Raw genomic sequence first — 21822 nt, 5'->3', positions numbered from 1 at the left:
ACTTTCATCCTGTCCACTCCCATACTAACTTCTTGCATGGCCTCTGAATTTCACTCATGCTCACCCCTACTGCTGCATTCTTCAAAATTATTTGATGACTTCAAAATAAAAAAATCACTCCCCTGCTTAAAATAAAGTTTTAGACCCGCACCGAAAGTAGTCTGGGCTGAGTCCAGGCATTACTCTATTTGAAAAGTTGCTCAGATAATTCGAATGCCAAACAAGCTGAAAAACACTGCTCTAGTGGCTTCTCTCATTCTCAGAAAGAGTAAAAGCTGAACAACCTCATGGTATACAGGGCTTCTGCCAAGCTCTTTGGTTGTTTCACCTCTTCAATTCGAGTCATATTGGCTTTCTTCAAAGATGTGGGAACTTTGTTCTTCTCATCACTGTATTTCTAGCACTAGAATAGTGCTTTCTGGTAAATGTTCAGTAGATATTTGTGTAATTAATGAATATTTTACAGATGCTGTTTGTTTCTTCTGTAGTAGTGATTATCTTGTGATTAGTGCTGATTAGGTTGCTGGCATTTTGAGTCTTCAAGAATGCTACCAAAATTATACTATTGGAAGAAACATCACAGGCTAATCATTCCATCTTATTTATTTATGGCTGCTTTGGGTCTTAGCTGTGGCATGCAGGATCTTCATTGCGTCACACAGATTTCTCTCTAGTTGCAGCCTGCGTCCCTTGCACTGGTAGTGGATTTTTAACCACTGGGCTATAGTCCCTTCAACTATTCCATCTTCTAACACTGATTCCTTTTTTTACTGTCAGAATGCCCGCTTCTCTGTTTTTGTCTGCTGGTGTGTGCAGTATTGACACTTCAGGTCTTTCCTGGTGTCCTGTTTCGGTTTTTATTTGGGGTAATTTTTCTTTCCTAAATTGTTACTTACCCACTATTTTCTGTGGGTAAAAAAGACTGATCTTACCAGTGTTTCCAGTCAGTAAGAGAGTCTTTCTTTCTGTGGGTAAACAAACTATTCATATTGTTTCTAGTACATAATCTTAAGATTACATGTCCTTCTCCCCTGTGTTTATTCTTAGTAGATGCAGGGGGGGCTGTTCCTTTGGTCTAAAAAACCAAGGTGGAATTGATGGGGAGGGTTAGATTCTAAAGAGGAAGATCATAGGAAGTACTTGTTTCTGTGGTCAGTGTTTGAAGCCTAATTGATGCAAGGTTGATATTTTATTGAATCTGGGCCTATGAAGTCTTTCTGTAAAAATCCATGTAGTAAATATTTAGGGTTTGGTGAGTTAAGTGCTTGAGTGCAGAGTGGTCAGCCCCATGCATGGCAGCTAGGGAAAAGCTGGGAATTTAATGGCTCTAAGAGCAACCCTCAACCAAGGAACTGGATAGATCCCCCAGCTTTCTCTTTCCTTAGGAGGAGAATTCTAAGTCATGTTTTATGTGATTCCTCAGAGGGGCTCTTGCAGGACTGAACTCCAGTTATCCACAGAAGTTAATGAGTTCTTAATAGACTTTTCTCCCATGTCTCACTTTTCCTAATCCCCTCAGGTATGCTTCCTGGGATCTCCCCCTCTCCCCACCCCACCTCAATAAGAACTTGCACCAGAGTTCCTATTTCAGGGTTGTCTTTTGATTTAGGACAAAGGGAATCCAAATGACTTAAGTCAGTATTAACAAAACTATTATTATTACCAGCATACAGCTTTTTCCTCTCTTCTCCCTACATTGGAAATACATGTTGTGGCTTCCTTAATGATTGACATTGGTAGCAGAAGTGAATGGGCTGAAGAAGAAAGTATTAGATACCCATCTACCATTTCTTCAATTCAGCTCAGCCTTACTCTGCAGTGGTTACTGTGATTCTTTACAAATGATCTTTTTCTGTCTTTGGCTCTTTATTCCTAAAGAAAACAGTAAACCGTCTGTACATGTAAGACATTTACCTCATAGTATACAAAAAGGTCCCAGCCTTGGTTATCTGCTTGTGAGCCAGATTGGATTTACTGTTTCTGAAAGTTGCTAAATGCTGTGCTGGAAAGTAATTTAAGAGGCCTGGGTACTATATATTGAATACATTGTGTCACAAGTACGTAGTTGTAAAATACATATTTCTGCAGCCACATTTCAAATAACATAATTGACAGGGCTTTCCCAAAACAAATACTGAAATTTCAAAATGCAGTACAATCACAAATAACTACAGTTTTCCCATTAAAGTACTTTCTCATTAAAATATATTTTTTTAATATCTGGGGGAATTAAAGGTCTTTTTCCCTCTTGTGATCTGTTTCTTCCATAATGAGGAGAATTATATTAGTTACCTTTCACCATTATAGACGGTGTTTCTAGGCTCATAGTGTGGTAATTTGATGTTTTACTATCTGAGGCTTTCAGGGAGACAAGTTGTGCTTAAAAGGTTTCAGGTTTAGTATAACTTTTAAACTTATCTTCTTAAAATAGACCAGTTCTTTTTAAAACTGTATTAAAATGAGCTTTATATCAGAATCATGATGATAGTTTTCATTTTTATTTTTTCCCCCTGGAAAGCTCTGTTTTGCTATGTTGTTGTTTTAATATCCCGTTCCCCCTTTTTGGTTCTTAGTTCATCATATAATTGATCCCCACATTCTTTACTTTTATTGCTACTTTAATAACCAGCTGAAATTGGATTTTATTTGCAAATTTATTGCTATGATCTACTGTATCTGGGGATAGCCAAATCTTGTGTAAATTACACTTTTCTTTATTTCAGTTCAGTTCAGTTGCTCAGTCATGTCCAACCCTTTGCGACCCCATGGATTGCAGCACACCAGGCCTCCCTGTCCATCACCAAGTCCCAGAGTTCACTCAGACTCATGTCCATTGAGTCAGTGATGCCATCCAGCCATCTCATCCTCTGTTGTCCCCTTCTCCTCCTGCCTTCAATCTTTCCCAGCATCAGGGTCTTTTCACATGAGTCAGCTCTTCGCTTCAGGTGGCCAAAGTATTGGAGTTTAAGCTTCAACATCAGTCCTTCCAATGAATATTCAGGACTGATTTCCTTTAGGATGGACTTGTTGGATCTCCTTGCTGTCGAAGGGACTCTCAAGAGTCTTCTCCAACACCCCAGTTCAAAAGCATCAATTCTTCAGCACTCAGCTTTCTTTATAGTCCAGCTCTTTATTTAGTTTCTTTTAATTTAATTGTATATGGGTGTTAAATAATTTCACAGGTATTAATGTTTTTTCTTGTGCCAAAATATGTTGAGGGGGGGAGTTACTTTTCTTGGAATATATTTGGGTGTGTGGTTGGGATGTAGTTTTTTGTTTTTGTTTTCTCTCAAGTTAAGTGTTACTCATGGATGTTTTCTTTTCCAGGCTCTTTACCTAAGATAGTGGTTTTTGTTCATTTTCGTTCCATCTTACTTTGCACCACCCCTTAGCCTCAACATGCTCCTGCAGCCTCATATACCTCAGCTTTCTCACCAACTTTATCATCAGAATATTGTCCATTGCTCAAAGCTGGGCTAAGAATCCCCCAACTCCATCTCATTATTTCTTCATCCTTTTGATTCCAATCCCCAGGGTCCTCTTTGTTCTCCGAATGCTTACAGAGAGTACTTATTCTGTCATATGTGTGTCATACTTACTTTGTCATGTGTGTATCTGCTTGAAGCATTATTAGTTACCCTGTGTATTCTGCCTCTGCTGGCTTCTATATTAGCTTTCAAGGGCAAAGTGTTTTCTCAGCTGTTTGGTATTTCTTTCTTTTAGTATTACTTATCATGTAACGGGCACTTAGTACTTAACTAATTGTTCATATTAAATACCTAGTTATTTAGTTTTCTGCTTGTAATTTCTCTCAAGGCAGTCCTGCAGATTTTTAAGTGTCTTGTTTGTTTTTTTAATAGATGTAAAAAAAGATTGGTCTGACCATGCTCTGTGGTGGGAAAAGAAGAGAACTTGGCTTCTCAAGACTCATTGGACCTTGGATAAGTACGGCATTCAGGCAGATGCTAAGCTTCAGTTCACCCCCCAGCACAAGCTGCTCCGCCTGCAACTTCCCAACATGAAGTATGTGAAGGTGAAAGTGAATTTCTCTGATAGAGTCTTCAAAGCTGTTTCTGACATCTGTAAGACATTTAGTAAGTACTATATCAATTCTTTATTAAATTATGAGTTGTGTGATATGTATATGGCTGACATTGAGTTTATCTCAAGGAGTAGGGATTGGGGTGAGCAATCTGTGCTTGTGTGTATGTGAAATTATTACTTTAACGTTTTTTATATTTAAGATTAAGAAATACTGAGTTAAATTAGAACAGGAGTCTAGTAGAGCTCTTTCCTTTCTAGAAGTATATTGTATATTTATTATTATTGAATACCTCCTTCTGATGACTTTATTTTTATGGAAAGGAGAAGGGAACAGGCATTATTTTCAGAGGAATGTAGCTTTTGTAGTGTTTCCTTCAGTGCAAATCAGTATTTGCATTGATTCAGGCAGATTGTGTCACTTCCTTCACTGAAGGGCTGATACAGTTCCTAAGGAAATGACCACGCATGTTGGCATCCTTAACCAGTCTACAGTTTTACCACTCTTGGAGCAGTTCTGTTTATGTTTTCTGAAATGAGATGTAGATTACGTTTGGTTGACCCAGTTCTGTCATAGGACAGGAAGTATTTAACCATCAGAGAAAATCTGAATTATTGTCATCATTAGAACATAATTCTGTCGTACCATAGATTTGGGGGAAATACAGGACATTACTGTTTTTATTTAATAACTCAAATTACAAGATTTTTTTATGTTTAATGGAATTTCTAATAAGAAATAAAAATACAGAAAAATACTAAGAATTATGTAACATTCACCTAAATATCATCTAGAATTAATAGTTCCGATATTTTGTCATTTTGCCAAACTTTTAAAGTCAAATAATACAGGTAAAGTTCTTGATTTGTATATTCTTGTCTGATTTCCCTTTATAAAGCAGCTACTGTCATAAGGTTAGTGTGTATCTTTCCAGTACTTTTGAAAATACATAAATACACATACATGCACATACATATATTCATATCTATGAGTGTATATACTCAAAAAGTATGTTACTGTAGTTGTGCGGTATCTTACATTATTTTGTACATGTGTGGTAGAATTTCTCTTTTTGTGTAGAAATAGAAGGTAGAATTGTTTTGTTCTAAGTGTATACATAATTCATTTTGGATACTGTCAAATTGCTCTCCGAAGTGGTTATACCAATTTACATTCCAGCTCACAGTGTGTGAAAACCCATTGCCCGAAGCCATCACTAACACTTGAACGCTGTCAGTTTTTAGTGTTTGTTTCTGAGTGAAAAGAAGACAGTATTGCATTTTAGTTTATAAAGATAACTATGTTTTTATGTCTTAACTGGCCGTTTCAGTTTCTTTTTTGAATTGCTTGTTTATATCACTTATCAATTTTTTTAATTAATAAACTTTTTTTAGAATAGTTTTAGGTTCACAGCAAGATGGAGCAGAAAGTACAGAGTGTACCTGTTTACCCTCATTCCCACACAACCTCCCCACTGTCAACACTCCACACCAGCGTGGGACATCTGTTATAATGATAAACCTTCATTAACACATAATTATGACCCAGACTCCATGGTTTACAGTAGGGTTTACTCTTGATATTGTGTAGTCCACAAGTTTGGACAAATGTATAACCGTTATTATAATACCAAACAGAATAGTTTTACTGTCCTGAAAATCAGTGCTCTGCCTTTTCATCCCTCCACTACCATCCCATGGCAACTGTTCATCTCTTTACTGTCTCTGTAATTCTGCTTTTTACAGAATGCCATACAATTGGAATCATACAATATATAGCTTTTTCAGATTATCTTTTGCTTAGTAATACAGATTTAAGTTTCCTTCATGTCCTTTGATAGCTTGATAACTCATTTTTTTAAAGTGCTGAATAATATCCCATTGTCTGGATGTGCCAGTTTATTTTCCACACCTACTGACAGATATCTTCTTAGTTGTTTCCAAGTTCTGCAGTTATAATAATGGTGCTATAAACATTTATGTGCAGGTTTTTTTGTGAACATGTGTCTTTTACTCCTTTGGATAGATTCCAAGGAGAATGACTGTTGGATCATATGGTAGGAAAATGCTTAGTTTTGTGGGAAACTGCTAAACTGTCTTCCAAAGTAGCTGTGTCATGTTTTGTGTTCACATTCGGTAGTGAATGAGAGTTTTCATTGCTCTAAATCCTCACCAGCATTTGGTGTTGTCATTGTTCTCGATTGTGGACGTTCTGATAGATGAGTAGTGGCTTAGCACTGTTATAATTTTGCATTTTAATGATGACATAAAATGTGGGACATATTTTTATATGTTCATTTGCCACCTGTACGTCTTTGATGAGGTGTCTGTTTAAAAGTCTGTGACCTATTTTTTAGTCAAGCTTTTTGGTTTTTTTACTGTTACATTTTAATAGTTTTTCGTATACTTTGGGTAACAATCCTTTGTCAGATATGACTTGCAAATATTTTATCCTGGTCAGTGGCTTATCTTTTCTTTTTCTTTGGCAGTTTATTTCACAGAGCAGAAATTTTTAATTTTTATAAAGTCTAGCTTATCAGTTATTTCTTTCATGGTATGGTGTGTAAATTATTTTTTATAAATACACTTGAATTCGATTTGCTAATAGTTTATTAAATATTTTTGCATTTATGTTCATTAGAGATATTGTTCTATAGTTTTCTTGCAGTGTCTTTGTTTGATTTTAGTATTAAAAGTAATGCTGGCCTCATAGAATGAATTAGGAAGTATTTCCTCTGCTCTGTCTTCTGAAAGAGATTGTAGAGTATTAGTATAATTTCTTCCTCAAAGGTCAAGGAGGAAAGCTCCTTGACATGGTTTTGGGAATGATTTTTTGGATATAGCATCCAAAAGGCAAGCAAAAATAAACAGGTGGGATTACATCAAACAACAAAATTTCTATGCAGCAAAAGAAGTGACCAGCAAAATGAAATATAATCTATGGAATGGGAAAAAATATCTGCAATCCATATATCTTATAAGGAGTTAATATCCAAAATATATAAAGAGGTCAATATCAAAATCCCCCAAATAACCCAATTTTAAAAATGGGCAAAAGACCTGAATAGACATTTTCCAAAGGAGTTTTACAAATGGTCAACGAGATATGTGAAAATGTGCACATCACCACTGATCATTAGGGAAATACAAATTAAAACCACAATTAGATATAGCTTACATTTGTTAGAATTCAGTTCAGTTCAGTCGCTCAGTCATGTACAACTCTTTGTGACCCTGTGAACTACAGCACACCAGGCTTCCCTGTCCATCACCAACTCCTGGAGCTTGCTCAAACTCATGTCCATCGAGTCAGTGTTGTTAGTCTTGTTAGAATGGGAATATCAAGAAGACAAGTGATAAAATGCTGGCAAGGATGTAGAGAAAAGAGAACCCTTGTGCACTCTTGGTGGGACTGTAAATTGGTGTAGCCACTATGGAAAACAGTGTGGAGGTTCCTCAAAAAACTAAAAGTAGACTACTATATCGGAGAAGGCAATGGCAACCCACTCCAGTACTCTTGCCTGGAAAATCCCATGGACGGAGGAGCCTGGTAGGCTGCAGTCCATGGGGTTGCAAACAGTCAGACATGACTGAGTGACTTCACTTTCACTTTTCACTTTCATGCATTGGAGAAGGAAATGGCAACCCACTCCAGTGTCTTGTCTGGAGAATCCCATGGACGGTGGAGCCTGGTGGGCTGCTGTCTATGGGGTCACATAGAGTTGGACACGACTGAAGCGACTTAACAGCAGCAGCAGCAGATTACCATATGACCCAGCAATTCCACTTCTGGGAATATAGCCAAAGGAAATTAAAACACTGTGTCAAAGAGGTAACTGCACCCCCGTGTTCATAGCAGCGTTATTTATAATAGCCAAGACATGTAAACAACTTAAGGCGAGGAATTGGATTAAGGTGGTCAAAAGGGGCAAGTTAAGTACTTGCGGATGTGGAATATGCATGTTGACTCGAGTTAACACTACTGTATGGTTTATTTGGAAGTTGTTAAGAGAGTAGATCATACGAGTTTTTAACACAAGGAAAATTCTGTGGTGATCAGTATATGTAAGTTCACAGTATTTGTAAGTCAAGTCATTATGCTGTACACCTTAAACTTACACAGTATTGTATGACATACCTGAGGTATGTCAGGCATACCTCAGTAAAACTAGAAAAAATGTTTGGTAGAATTAAAGTGAACCTGTCTGGCCCTAGTGCTTTGTGTTTTAGAAGGTTGTTATTGATTCAATTTCAATAGGTATAGGCTTACTTAGATTGTCTGTTTCTTTTCTTGTGTGACTTTTGGCAGACAGCCTTCTTAGTTTTTTATTTGGTAAAAATTATCTTGGTTTTCTTTTGTTATATAAGAAAATGCTCCTGTGTAGTGATTAAATGAGGTTCTTAGTTATATTTCCTTTCCTTTTTGAAAGAAACACTTCTGGCAAAAGCATGCCAAGTTCTTTTTATGTAAGGTGAGTTCTGACATTCAGGCTTTACAAGTGAAGAGCCTTATTAAGAATAAATGGAAAATTCATTTGTGTCATTTTTTTAGATTCCACATAGAAGTGATATATGAATATTTCTCCTTGTCTGTCTTCATATTCTGATGTGTCCTAGCATAGTTTTAAATTTATTCTGTTCTTATTGTAATTCTTAGATTTATGGATTTACAGTTATCAAATTTGTGTAACTTTCAACCAGTAGTTCTTGAAATAATTTTTGGTGTCCCTTCCCACACTTCCTGTCATTTGCTGGGCTTGTTTCATATATGCTAGAGCAATTGTTATTCTTCCATAAGTTTCTGAGGTTTTCTTCCTTTTTTTGGTCTTTATTCTCTATGTTTCATCTTGCATAGTGTTCATTGCTATCTTCAAATTCATTGATCTTCTGCTAATCCCATCCAGTGTTCATTTCAGATGTATTTTTCATCACTAGAAGTTTGGTTTTTAGCCTTTTAAAAATACATAAATTTTAATTTTTTTCTTCATTATTTTGTGCCTTTCCTTTCTTAAACATGTGGAGTGTACTTATAATAGCCATTTTAATATCTTTGATTACTGATTCTATAATTGTAGTTATTTCTGCATCTGTTACACACCCTCCCCCACTTTACTCCTGATAATGGGTTGTATTTTCCTGCCTCTTTTTTGTCTGGTAGTTTCTGTTTGAATGTTAGAGTCTGTTAATTTTACACTGTTGGCTGGATTTCTTTGTGTATTCCTTTAAGTAATGTTGGGTTTTGTTTTCTTCTTTCTGCCAGATTTTTCAGTCACATTACTTGGAATCAGTTGGATCCTTTTGATACTTGCTTTTAAGTGTTACTAAGGGCAGGTCCATTAGTCTGGAGCTAAGTTTCTTCTGGGGATTCTTCTCAGTATCCAGTGTATTAGGAAGACTTTCCCTCACAGGTGCACAGATCTGTATTCACCCAGATCCCAGAGGATAACTGCAGGTCTCCAGAGCTCTCTTCTCTCTGGTACTCTGACCCACAAATTCTAGTCATCTTGGCCTCCCTGGGTTCCCTCTCATACGTCTCAACTCAGCCAGACCTGACTCTGTCTGCCCCCTCCCCACCCTGAACTGCTTCTAGACAGTAAGCTGGTACACTCAAAGAGCTCATTGTTTTTTTCTCTCCTGTCCTGGGCTCCTTGTTGTCTAATATCTGAAAAACTTTCCTGTTTCTTTATTGTTTAAATAAAGCAGGAGGGTAAATCACATTCTTGTTACTCTGTCTTGTTGTCCAGTCGCGAAGTCGTGTCCGACTCTTTGCAACCCCATGGACTGCAGCACACCAGGCTTCCCTGTCCTCCACTGTCCGCTGGAGTTTGCTCAGATTCATGTCCATTGAGTTGATGATGCCATCCAACCATCTCATCCTCTCTGTTGCCCCCTTCTCCTTCTGCCCTCAATCTTACCCAGCATCAGGGTCTTTTCCAATGAGTCAGCCCTTTGCATCAGGTGGCCAAAGGAGTAGAGCTTCAGCTTCAGCATTAGCCCTTCCAGTGAATATTCAGGGTTGATTTCCTTTAGGATTGACTGGTTTGATCTCCTTGTTAGCTTCTAGAGGCCTCCTGAATTCCTTGACTTGTAACTCTCCTCCTTTTTCGAAGTCAGCAACAGCAAGTCCAGCTCTTCTTACTTCTCAAGTCTATATGACCTCTCTTGTCTTATCTCTCCTCTGCTTCCTTCTGCCTTTCTTTTCTGGTAGGCTTCTTGTGATTGGTTTGGACCCACTGAGAGAATTCTGGATAATCTCCCTAAAATCAGTTGATCAGTAACCTTAATTCCACTTGCAAAGACTCTTCACAGCAGTTGCTAGATTAGTGTATGATTGTATAACCTGGAGCAAGAATTTTAAGGAGCTATCTCTAGAATTCTGCCTGCCACAGATTCCTTTCTATAATGTCTGTCAGTCGCTGATTGTCCATTCATACAGATACCTGATAGGAAGCTCTAGTTGAGTGGGGTTTAGCTTGTCCCTCTAAGGGGTATTTAGACATTGAGCAAGCCTTTTCAAATGTCAGTATCTAAAGGGTCTTTTCTCTAGGGCTTTTCAGATTTCCCTCTAAGGAATCCTAAAGGGTGTGTATTTAAGGGGTAGGTGTAATTCAATATGGGACAGGATTCATTTTTCTTGCCTCTTTTTTGAGCACATGATCATGCTTGATGTTTAGCATAGTGAGTCCATGTGTTTCCCATTGGTGTCTCCTGTAGACACCTTGATTTTCTGTTTGTCCACTTTACTAAGTATTTGCTTCTCTACCATCTGGCTTTTGTCTCAACATTTTTCTCATGTTGCTGATCTGATGTTTTTCTCCTGTTTTGTCCTTTTAGGTTCATGTTTTATTTCTTTACATTTTGGTATGAATTTTGGAAAAGAGTGAAAGTAAATGCAAAAACTCAACCTACATGTTTAACTGGAAACTCTTAAGAAAATTCTGTTTTTAAACAAAATCTGTTTTATTATTTTACCTGAGTACCCTTCTCCACTCCTTCATTTCCCATTTCCTCAGCTCCATAATTTTTGAGACACATATGCACTATATATATTACATAACTATATAGGTAATTTATGTTACCTTTCTTCCACTAGACTTGTACTCTACTGATAACATTGATTTTGAACATTGGATTTGATTGCTGTAGAGTTAATTATTTTGTTATAAATAGATCCTGGATCACTGCTTTGTGTGCTGCTGCTGCTGCTAAGTCGCTTCAGTCGTGTCTGACGCTGTGCAACCCCATAGACGGCAGCCCACCAGGCTCCCCCATCCCTGGGGTTCTCCAGGCAAGAACACTGGAGTGGGTTGCCATTTCCTTCTCCAATGCATGAAAGTGGAAAGTGAAAGTGAAATCACTCAGTCGCGTCTGACTCGTAGCGACCCCATGGACTGCAGCCTTCCAGGCTCCTCCGTCCATGGGATTTTCCAGGCAAGAGTACTGGAGTGGGGTGCCATTGCCTTAGTGACTCATAAATGCTACTATCTCTTTATTATTGAACTATAATTTAGCATAAAGGAAAGATAGCATTGTATTTTGGTATGCCCATTTTAAAGTTTTTACATCTCATAATCCTGTAAGTGTTATTTTATTTTAATATAAACCTTATTTAATTATTTGTGTTCTTCACCAAGCCCACTCTTACACATGTGATTCAGATTCCTAAATTCACTAGTTTAATTTCTTCCTGATGTAAGACACACAGTAAATACATAAGTCCTAAGTTCCTGTATCAGCAAAATAGTATCACATATGGATTTACTTTTTTTGGTTATTGCTGTAATGAAATGAAACTCACAGACTTCATGTGTAGCCAACAGCTACCTTGCTGCATATAGAACTGCCTATCATTAGAGAAATAAGCTGTCATTCTCCTCTTCCTACCCTTTCCCTTAGCTGCAAGTTCTCAAGAAAAAGTTGGAATCAAAATTACCTATAGAGATTTAAAATTGAGATATGATTGACACATAAACATAAACATCAGGTGTACAACATAATGATTCCGTATTTATATGTATTGTGACATGATCACCACAATAAGTTTAGTTAACATCCATCACTAGAGCTTTTATAAAACAAGCTGTTGGAGCCCCTGAGTCACTAAGAGTATTATCTGGGGGGGTGACCTAAACATATGTTTTTATTTTATTTATTTTTTTAAACATATGTTTTTAATATGATTACTCTTATATCACAAGCAGTTCTCATGGGCACATATAGTTAGGCGCTGCTTCATCTGCCTGTGAGCAAAAAGCTAGTTAACAGTTAACAGCACTCATTTTTCTAAAAATGTTCAGAGCTGGTTTGTGAGCTGACAGGAAATGGCCCATGAACAAAAATCTCAAAGGATGAATCATGTAGTGCAGTGATTCTCAAAAAGAAAGGACACACCAGAAATTTAGGCGGCGTTTTCTAATTATACATGCTTGCTTTCCTCTCTCCCACCAAACTTGGTAAACTGTGGTAGAAGCAGGTCATATCTCTCAGCCGTGATTAGTTTTATGTCCTGTATACTTTTTAGATTTTTCACCCTGTACCAGTTTATGATTTGCTTTGGAGAAATGAATGGGTGGAGAGACAGATTGCCACCACCACCCTGCACCCACTTAACACTGAAGTAGAGGAGACAAGTGATGATTCAGAAGCTCGGAATTTTCTAATGTCTTTATTTACTCCCAGCATGGCAGTGGTGGCATTTAGAGCTGAGGGTACGTTGAGAATTGAAAGTACAATCCATAAATCATTAGATCTCTTAGCATGCTAAATCTTGTTTCTTTCAAAAGTAGTCTAGGAAATGATGATTCAGTTCTGTTAAGTAGATAAATATAGCTCAAAAGATATACTTGAAATATCTTCTGAATTTCTGAATCTGCATAGCACAACTTAGCACTACTGATTCAAATCCCTAGAATTACTTTCAAGGATAAATGGGTTGCCTTTGTTATGGAATTGTGTCCTTAGGCTCTTTAATCAATATAAATTGAAAAGAGGTGAGGAATTCATGCACGGCTTTATTGGGACTCATGCTATCCCAGAGCAAAAACAAGTGACAGGTCCCCTTGCTCATTCTCTGAGGGAGAGTGGGCTGGTTCCTTAAGCGGGGATCTGGTGGGAGCAGATCTGTGGGTTGGTTAGATGATCTCCCCACCCCTTGGTGCTGTGTGCAGGGATCATGCTCAGTACCCTACTTCATCTCCCTGCACCTGCAAAATGAAAGTTGGTTTGAGGCCTTTTTGTATCTTATTGTTCATAATTGCCCTGATTGCACATACATGCAGTTGTTTTTAGTTCCTTATAATTTCTTTGTTGCTTGAGGAGACATTTGCCCAGGTGCAAGCACTCAGGTAAAGGGTCCCAGGTCCCAGCCCTATCTCAACTTGAATATACAAGACTGAAGAAAATCTTTGATTTATAATTTTGTGGCTTTAGCTAAAGAAGTCACTATACTACTTTTAACTTTAAAAAGACCTGCCTGGAAGTTTAAGATTAAGTGACATAATTTAAGAAACAAACATTTTTAATATCATCTCTGCTGTTTAGTACCTAAGATGTTCACCTACTCTTTGGTAAAGTATTTGTTCAGGACAGTTTTACTGCTAATTCCATGTTCATGTTTCAGAAAAGTATTCACCCTGAAATAGCATGTAAGTACAAAACAAAAACCTAATATATACCAGAGTATTCCTAATAGTAAACTTCAAATAACCAACAGAGAAAAAAAATCCATATAGTTATTGAAAGATTTGGATTTCTTTTTTAAACATGGTTCAAGGTATAAATAAGTAAAAAAGAAAGTTCAGTGTGGTTTGCAGTGGTATCTACCATGTTAACTTTTATATGCAAATTAACTTTGATCTGAAGAAAGTGAAAGTCACTCAGTTGTGTCTGACTTTTTGCAACCCCATGGACTCGACAGTCCATGGAATTCTCCAGGCCAGAATACTGGAGTTGGGTGGCTGTTCCCTTCTCCAGGGTATCTTCCCAACTCAGGGAAAGAACCAAGGTCTACCTCATTGCAGGCGGATTCTTTACTAGCTGAGCTACCAGGGAAGCCCTGATTTGAAAAAATGTAGTAGAAAAATGAGCAAAGGAAGGAATAATATAAATAGCTAAAAACCCATGAGGAAGTGTAGATCATCACTAATAATCAAAGAAATGTAAATTAAAACAAGGAGATAAACATACTGTTTTAAAAATAAAGCTTTAAAAAAATAATACATGTGCCCATGTTGCTACATTTTGGCCTTAAAATTCATTTAACCTTTGATCCAGTAATTCTATTCCAATGAATTTCTAAAGAAATAAAACATGGAAAAGTAGGTATATATAGATGTTTGTAGAACCATTATCTATAATGGGCACAGTTTTGGAAGAATGGTTAAATTATGTTATATTTATACAGTTTTATACATCTGTTAAAATGATCACTGATTCACAGTCATATTCCATTTTTCATGAACAGGTTTTAAATGTCTTAATACTTTCTTGTAATTTCCAAATGTATACCATGATTGTATGTTTTTCAACATTAGAAAAAAACATTAATACCTAATACTTACGAAGTAGTTATTGTGTGTCAGGCCCTGTGCAATCATTGAATTTTCATAAACACCTCCTGTGGTGGTAGTTTCATTTTACACATAAGGAAACTTGGATGCTAGTAAGCTAATTAGTAGCTTTCCCAAGTCATGCAGCTAATAGTGTAGCTGAGATGTGCATCCAGGTGGTTTGGCTGTGTGCTTCTGCATCAAATTGTGCATTATCAGCTCTGCAGCAGTGTGGCCCATCCTAGTTCTAATTTTCCTCCAGATAAAAAGCTTCCTGAGTTCCTAATACTGGATTGAGTCTAGTGGAGACTGTGGGTTTCTAAAAGTACAGATTACTTGCTGTCAAACTCTGATCCAGTGACTTAGCAGTCTGAAGCATTACAAGTTAGGCAGGAACTTGGATTTCATTGTCTGTTCTCCTTATACTGACAGATGGTGTAGATGCCACCAAACACTCCAAGAACACAACGAGCGCTTCTCCTTTCTGCTGCTTTTTTTTCTTGGCTTTCCCTCTTTTTACGTTTTATTTTTTAATTAACTTTATTTTTGTATAATTGTTGTACAATAAACTACTCAGTTAAAGTGTACAGTTGAATGAGTTTGACAGATGTTTCCATCTCAGACTATTAATACCACAATCAGGATATAGAACATTTCCATTAACTGTCAAACTCGAGCCTAACAGTCACTGATCTGCTTGTCACTGTAGATTTGCTGTCATTTTCAGGAATGTTGTGAATAAAATCATGCAGTATACACCCTTTTCTAATTGGCTTCTTCTACTTAGATGATAATTTGAGATGCATTCATGTTATTGAATATATCAATAGTTTTGTGGGGTTTTTTTTTTTTTTTTTACTGATGGCTTATATTACATTCTAAGAGTAGTGTTCCACTGATGCGAAAATATAACATGTTCTTCCACCTGTGTTATTTCTAGTTTTGTGAGTGAAGCTATTATAAATATGCTTTTCATTTTCTTAAATAAGAGTGGAGTGTCTTGAGTTGTGCATGTTTAACTTCATAAAGAACTGCCAAGGTGTTTTCAAAAATGTTCATTTCGCGTTCCCAGCAACTGAGTATGAGAGTTCGACTTTCTCTCCATCCTTACAACACTGAGTATTATCAGTCTTATTCATGTTGGCCACTCTGATGGGTGTATTTGTGTCTTGTGGTTTTAATTTGCACTTCGTGACCATTAATGCTTGGCTATTCTTATGTTTTCTGTGGGAAAATGCTTATCCAAATCTTTAGCCCACTGGTCTGTTTATTATTAAGTTGTATGGGTTCTTTATATATTTTAGATACAAGTCTTTTGTCAGATATACATAATATATTATGTGAATATTTTGTCCCAGTATACAGCTTGCCTTTTTGTTTTCGCGACAGTTTTTTTCTTGTGGTAAAGGGCAGTTTTTGGTTTTGTTTTTTTTTTTTTTTAAATGAGGGGTGTGGGTATCCTATCTAAGAAATATTTGTCTACTTAAATTTTCTTTAGGTCTATGATGTGCTCAGTTGCTCAGTCGTGTCCAACTCTTTGCAACCCCATGGACTATAACCCACCAGGTTCCTCTGTCCATGGGATTTTTTAGGGAAAATGCTGAGTGTGTTGTCATTTACTCCTCCAGGGGATCTTCCTAATCCAGGAATCAGACTCTTGTCTCCTACATTGGCAGGCAGATTCTTTACCACTGTGCCACCTGGGAAGCCCAGCCCTATGACACATGAAATTAATTTTTGCATATTGCATTAGATGAGGGCTAATGTTCTTTTTGAAAAATGCATGAATCTCTCATTTAGCACTGTTTATTAAAGAGATTTAAAAAAGCAAGCGAGTTCCAGAAAAACATCTACTTCTGCTTTATTGACTACACCAAAACCTTTGACTGTGGATCACAACAAACTGTGGAAAATTCTTAAAGCGATGGGATTGCCAGACCACCTTACCTGCCTTATGAGAAATCTGTATGCAGGTCAAGAAGCAGCAGTTAGAACTGAACATGGAACAACAACAGACTGGTCCAAATCGGGAAAGGAGTATGTCAAGGCTGTGTATTGTCACCCTGCTTGTTTAACTTCTATGCAGAGTGTATCATGAGAAATGCTGGGATGGATGAAGCACAAGCTGGAATCAAGATTGGCAGGAGAAATAGCAATAGCCTCAGATACGCAGGTGACACCATCCTTATGGCAGAAAGCGAAGAACTGAAGAAACTGATGAAAATGAAAGAGAAAAGTGAAAAAGTTGGCTTAAAACTCAACATTCAGAAAACTAGGATCATGGCATCTGGTCCCATCACTTCATGGCAAATAGATGGAAAAACAATGGAAACAGTGAGAGACTTTATTTTGGGGGGCTCCAAAATCATTGCAGATGGTGACTGCAGCCATGAAATTAAAAGATGTTTGCTCCTTAGAAGAAAAACTATCACCAACCTAGATAGCATATTAAAAAGCAGAGAGATTACTTTGCCAACAGAGATCCATCTAGTCAAAGCTATGGTTTTTCCAGTAGTCATGTATGGATGTGAGAGTTGGACTATAAAGAAAGCTGAGCACCGAAGAATTGATGTTTTTGAACTGTGGTGTTGGAGAAGAGTCTTTTTGAGAGTCCCTTGAACTGCAAGGATATCAAACCAGTCCATCCTAAAGGAAATCAGTGCTGAATAATCATTGGAAAGACTGATGAAGAAGACACTAAGTCATGTCTGACTCTTTTGCGACCCCATGGACTGTAGTCTGCGAGGCTCTACAGTGGCCACTTGATGCAAAGAACTGACTCATTGGAAAAGATCCTGATGTTGGGAAAGATTGAAGGTAGGAGGAGAACGGGACAACAGAGGATGAGATAGTTGGATGGCATCACCGACACGATGGACATGGGTTTGAGCAAGCTCTGGGAGTTGGTGATGGACAGAGAAGCCTGGCAGGCTGCAGTCCATGGATCACAAAGAGGTGGACACAACTGAGGAACTGAACTGAATTAGATTTCCCTTTTCCTTTGAATTGCCATAGTGCCATTGTCCAAAATAATTGGCTGTGTCTGGATTTGTTTCTGGGTCCTCTCTTCTAATCCATTCATTTATGTCTTATCATTTAGCCAGTAATTGCACAGTTTTAATTGCTATGGATTTATGATGTCTTAGATAGTTTAAGTCTTCCAACTTTATTCTTTTTCAAAATTGCTTTCACTATTATAAAATTTATAAGGAAATGAGAACAATTCTATGATCAAATTGTTCAGAAGAGTAAGCTGGAATTTGGATTAGAATTTCGTTGAATCTTTAGCTCAATTTGGGAGGAACTGACTTCCTTACTTGGGCTTCCCTGGTGGCTAAATGGTAAAGAATCTGCCTGCCAATGCAGGAGAAGCAGATTTGATCCCTGGGTCTAGAAGATGCCTTGGGGAAGAAAATGGCAACCTACTCCAGTATTCTTACATGGGAAATCTCATGGACAGAGGAGCCCATGGACAGAGGAGCCTCGCAGACTACAGTCCATGGGGTCGCAAAAGAGTTGGACATGACTTAGTGTCTAAATAATATCACTGACTTCTTAGTCATTCCTGCTGTTTATGGACATGGTATATAATATGTAATGTAATATATAAACTTATTTGGGTCATTTCTAATTCTTTTTGTTACCTTCATGTAGCCATTTTGCTTCTTACATATTTTTTGGTTTTTTTTAAAACCCACTTGGTGATTTTTTTTTTTTTTTTTTTTTTTGATGGGTGACAACTTTATACTCCTAGCTATCACTGACTGTACAATTAGAGACAGAATTGTAGAAGAGCAGACAGCAGACATAGGAAAATAGCAATCTTCATTATTTTGCCAATTTTTCATTATGTGTACACATCTCATCAGGTTCTTCACATGAAAATGAATAGAATAAACTCAGAAACTTGTAGACATTTGGTATCAAGGTAGAAAAGTTTGAGTTAATAAAAATTTTGAGATTTGGTAATGGTGTGAAAATATTTTCTTTACATTTACTTCATGTATCTAGTATAACTTATATATAGAATGAAGCAACCATATAATATAAACCTTAATTCATAGAGTTTTGGTTTAAAATATATATAAATAAGAGTTCTATTATTTTCTTTCTGTACCATAGTATTATCTTTCTGCTTTTAGGTAACTACATTTATTGGATAGCTATGAATTAAGTGTGCTTTGGTATATTGTTTTTAAAAGTGTCAGATTCTAGTGTTTTGCATGACATTAGTATCTGGCAAAATACATACATGCTCAGAAGGAAATTATAAGTTCTTGTTTTGAAATGTATTCATAGATTTACCAATTGTAATGTGTTTAAACTTCCATTATCCCAGTAAAATAATGTTTTTTTCTTAATTGTAACAGACATCAGACACCCTGAAGAGCTTTCTCTATTGAAAAAACCCAGAGATCCAACAAAGAAAAAAAAGAAAAAGCTAGATGACCAATCTGAAGATGAGGCACTTGAACTAGAGGGGCCTCTTATCACTCCTGGATCAGGTGAGTCTTTGACTAAGCATGGGTTCAGTGTGAGAACCATGAGAGCTGTATGCCTGTGTGTGTGTGTGTGTGTGTATTTGAAATATAGTTGATTTACAATATTGTGTTAGTTTCAGGTGTTGCGGCACATGTGTAGAATGAATATATATATATATATTCTTTTTTAGGTTCTTTTCCCTTATAGGTTATTAAAAAATATTGAGTACAATTCCCTGTGCTGTACAGTAGGTCTTCCTATATGTTTTTGTTATCAGTATAAATGGACTAAATAGTCTGGAGAGTGGTCAGGTTAAAGAACACTGTCCTTCTGCATCTTTTCCCTCAATCTTTAAATCATCACCGGAGTCTGTCACATGCAGATCATCGTGTCAGGTGTTAGCAGTTGAATCAATAATAAGAAAAGCTGGTTCTGTGCTCAGGAAAAGTCAAAAGGAGACAGTACCTTAACTTGCCTCAGTTCTTGGCATTGCGGAAATTGGAGGGTGTTTATAGCATTCAGTTCCATTTGGGGTGTATTTTGTGGAAACCACCACTATTTCGTTAAGACATTATTACTTTTATCAGGTTACTTAAAACTTCTATGCTTTGCATATGGTAGTCTCTTAGTGCCTCTCTTTTTTCTTGAAGAAGTGTTCTCAGATTTCCTTCCATTACCTCCCCAACCTGAATTAGGTATCCTGCTGTCATAAGTCACCAGACTTTTCTGTGTTTGGTATTATGTATTCTCCCCTAATAATTGTGAGGCCCTGCCTGAAGAGACTGTTTCTTACCTTTCTGTTACTAGGACCTAACTCAACATATGGCATACAGTAGGAACATGGGCAGTGTCTGTTGAAAATTAGTTTCCCATGTTTCCATTGACTGCACATTTATAAATCCATTTCTTAGGATAGATCTCAGCAGCAAATAAATAAAATAATTTTACTAATTCAGTTCATTCCTGTTTTTTAAAATTCTGGGGTGATGATGGTAGTAATGAAAGTAAACAGTGAACACAGACTTATGTATGCCCAGAACTATTTCACACACTTTACCCACAGAAACTCATTTAATTCTCACTACTGCTACTGCTAAGTCACCTCAGTCGTGTCCGACTCTGTGTGACCCCATAGATGGCAGCCCAGCGGGCTCCGCCGTCCCTAGGATTCTCCAGGCAGGAACACTGGAGTGGGTTGCCATTTGCTTCTCCAGTGCATGAAAGTGAAGTGAAAGTGAAGTCGTTCAGTCGTGTCTGACTCTTGGCGACCCCATGGACTGCAGCCTACCAGGCTCCTCCATCCATGGGATTTTCCAGGCAGAAGTACTAGAGTGGGGTGCCATTGCCTTCTCCTACAACCTGTCAAAGCAGATTATGTTATTATTCACATATAACGATGAAAATATGGCACAGTAAGATTCAGTTCAGTCACTCAATCATGTCCGACTCTTTGCTAACAGTAAGGTTAGGAGCCATAAAAAAAAGGCTAAGCACCAAAGAATTGATGCCTTCCAATTATGGTGCTGGAGAAAACTCTTTTTGAGAGTCCCTTGGACTACAAGGAGAGCAAACCGGTCAATCCTAAAGGAATTCAACCCTGAATGTTCATTAGAAGGACTGATGCTGAAGGTCCAGTACCCTGGCCCATGTGATGCGAAGAGCCAACTCACTGGAAAAGACCCTGATACTGGGAAAGACTGAGGGCAGGAGAAGAGGGAGGCGGAGGATGAAATGGATAGATAGCATCATCACCTCAGTGGACATGAATTTGAGCAAACTCTGGGAGATAGTGAAGGACAGGGAAACCTGGTGTGCTACAGTCCATGGGATTGCAAGGAGTCAGACATAGCAACTGAACAACAAAGATCAGGAACATCTAAGGTCACATACCTTGTAACCTTTATGTCACTACTCATGTACTGATTACATCTGGGAGCTACCAAGAAATAAGATAGTCCTTAAGTAATTTATAGGCCAGTGGGAAACCATAGTTACTGTACTTAAGGGGGTAATACATAAATGTTAAATGAATATTATAGAAATAATGTTGTAAGAATTCAGAAGACAACAATTCCACGTAGGGTGTACTCAGTTTTCAGGTTGGGGAAGTAAGTTTGTGAATTGGCTAGGATTCCAGTGGCTAGGATTTTGATGGGAAGAATAGGTGATCCAAGTAGAAAGAATGATATTAACAAAGAACATCCCAGCAAAAGAAAAGTACAAGATGTGTAAATAAACCATTTGAGCCAGTTCATGGGGGAGAGACCTCCAAGGAACTTCTGGATCACACTGGAGGGTATTTAATGTCAGGCTGAGGAATATAGGCTAGTGCATTGTAGAGTCACTGGTTTCTGAATATAGTACAAAATGAACAAATCATTACTTAGAAAGAATTTAATTCCTGTAAAATGTGGAGGAGGGAATGAGGGGAAAGAGTAGTAGTAGAGCCTACAGATTAAGGCAGTCAAAGAGAGTAAAAGAATGTGTCTGTCATTAGAATACGATTAAAATCTGATTTAGACTTGATGGTTTATATAGAGGAAGCCATGTGACAGTAGACAGAATCTCTGCTTTCGGTTTTTTGTTTTTTTAGTTTAAATGAAAACTCAATTCTTAAGATGAAGAACTACATGGAAAGGTATATTTATGGGATGATTTTAGAGTGATTGAAATTAGGCAGGATTGGTCTTAGAACTGCAAAGAAGAGCTTTTATATAGTGCTTGAAGAAAAGACAATTAGAAAACGAAAGAT

General features: G+C 37.4%; 1 protein-coding gene across 34 annotated transcripts in view; it reads left to right on the top strand.

Annotated features, from left to right (window-relative positions):
• FERMT2 (FERM domain containing kindlin 2) overlaps nucleotides 1-21822 on the top strand; it is a 73455-nt gene that overhangs the window by 25204 nt on the left and 26429 nt on the right. For 33 of the 34 annotated variants that reach the window (XR_014059966.1, XR_014059965.1, XR_014059978.1 and 30 more), the window contains exons 3-4: nucleotides 3861-4094; nucleotides 18959-19093. Coding sequence is in view for 7 of the 34 variants with exons in the window: in XM_081511590.1 (XP_081367716.1) it covers nucleotides 3861-4094; nucleotides 18959-19093 (369 nt within the window). In the remaining 27 variants the exon portion in view is untranslated. Of the gene's footprint in view, nucleotides 1-3860; nucleotides 4095-18958; nucleotides 19123-21822 lie in introns of all 34 variants that reach the window. The other variant, XM_081511592.1, reaches the window with a different exon arrangement.

This window comes from Giraffa tippelskirchi, chromosome 7, assembly GCF_054371585.1.
Source record: "Giraffa tippelskirchi isolate mGirTip1 chromosome 7, T2T-mGirTip1v1.2.pri, whole genome shotgun sequence".
Lineage (NCBI taxonomy): Eukaryota > Metazoa > Chordata > Mammalia > Artiodactyla > Giraffidae > Giraffa > Giraffa tippelskirchi.
This window is presented reverse-complemented; position numbering and strand designations above follow the sequence as displayed.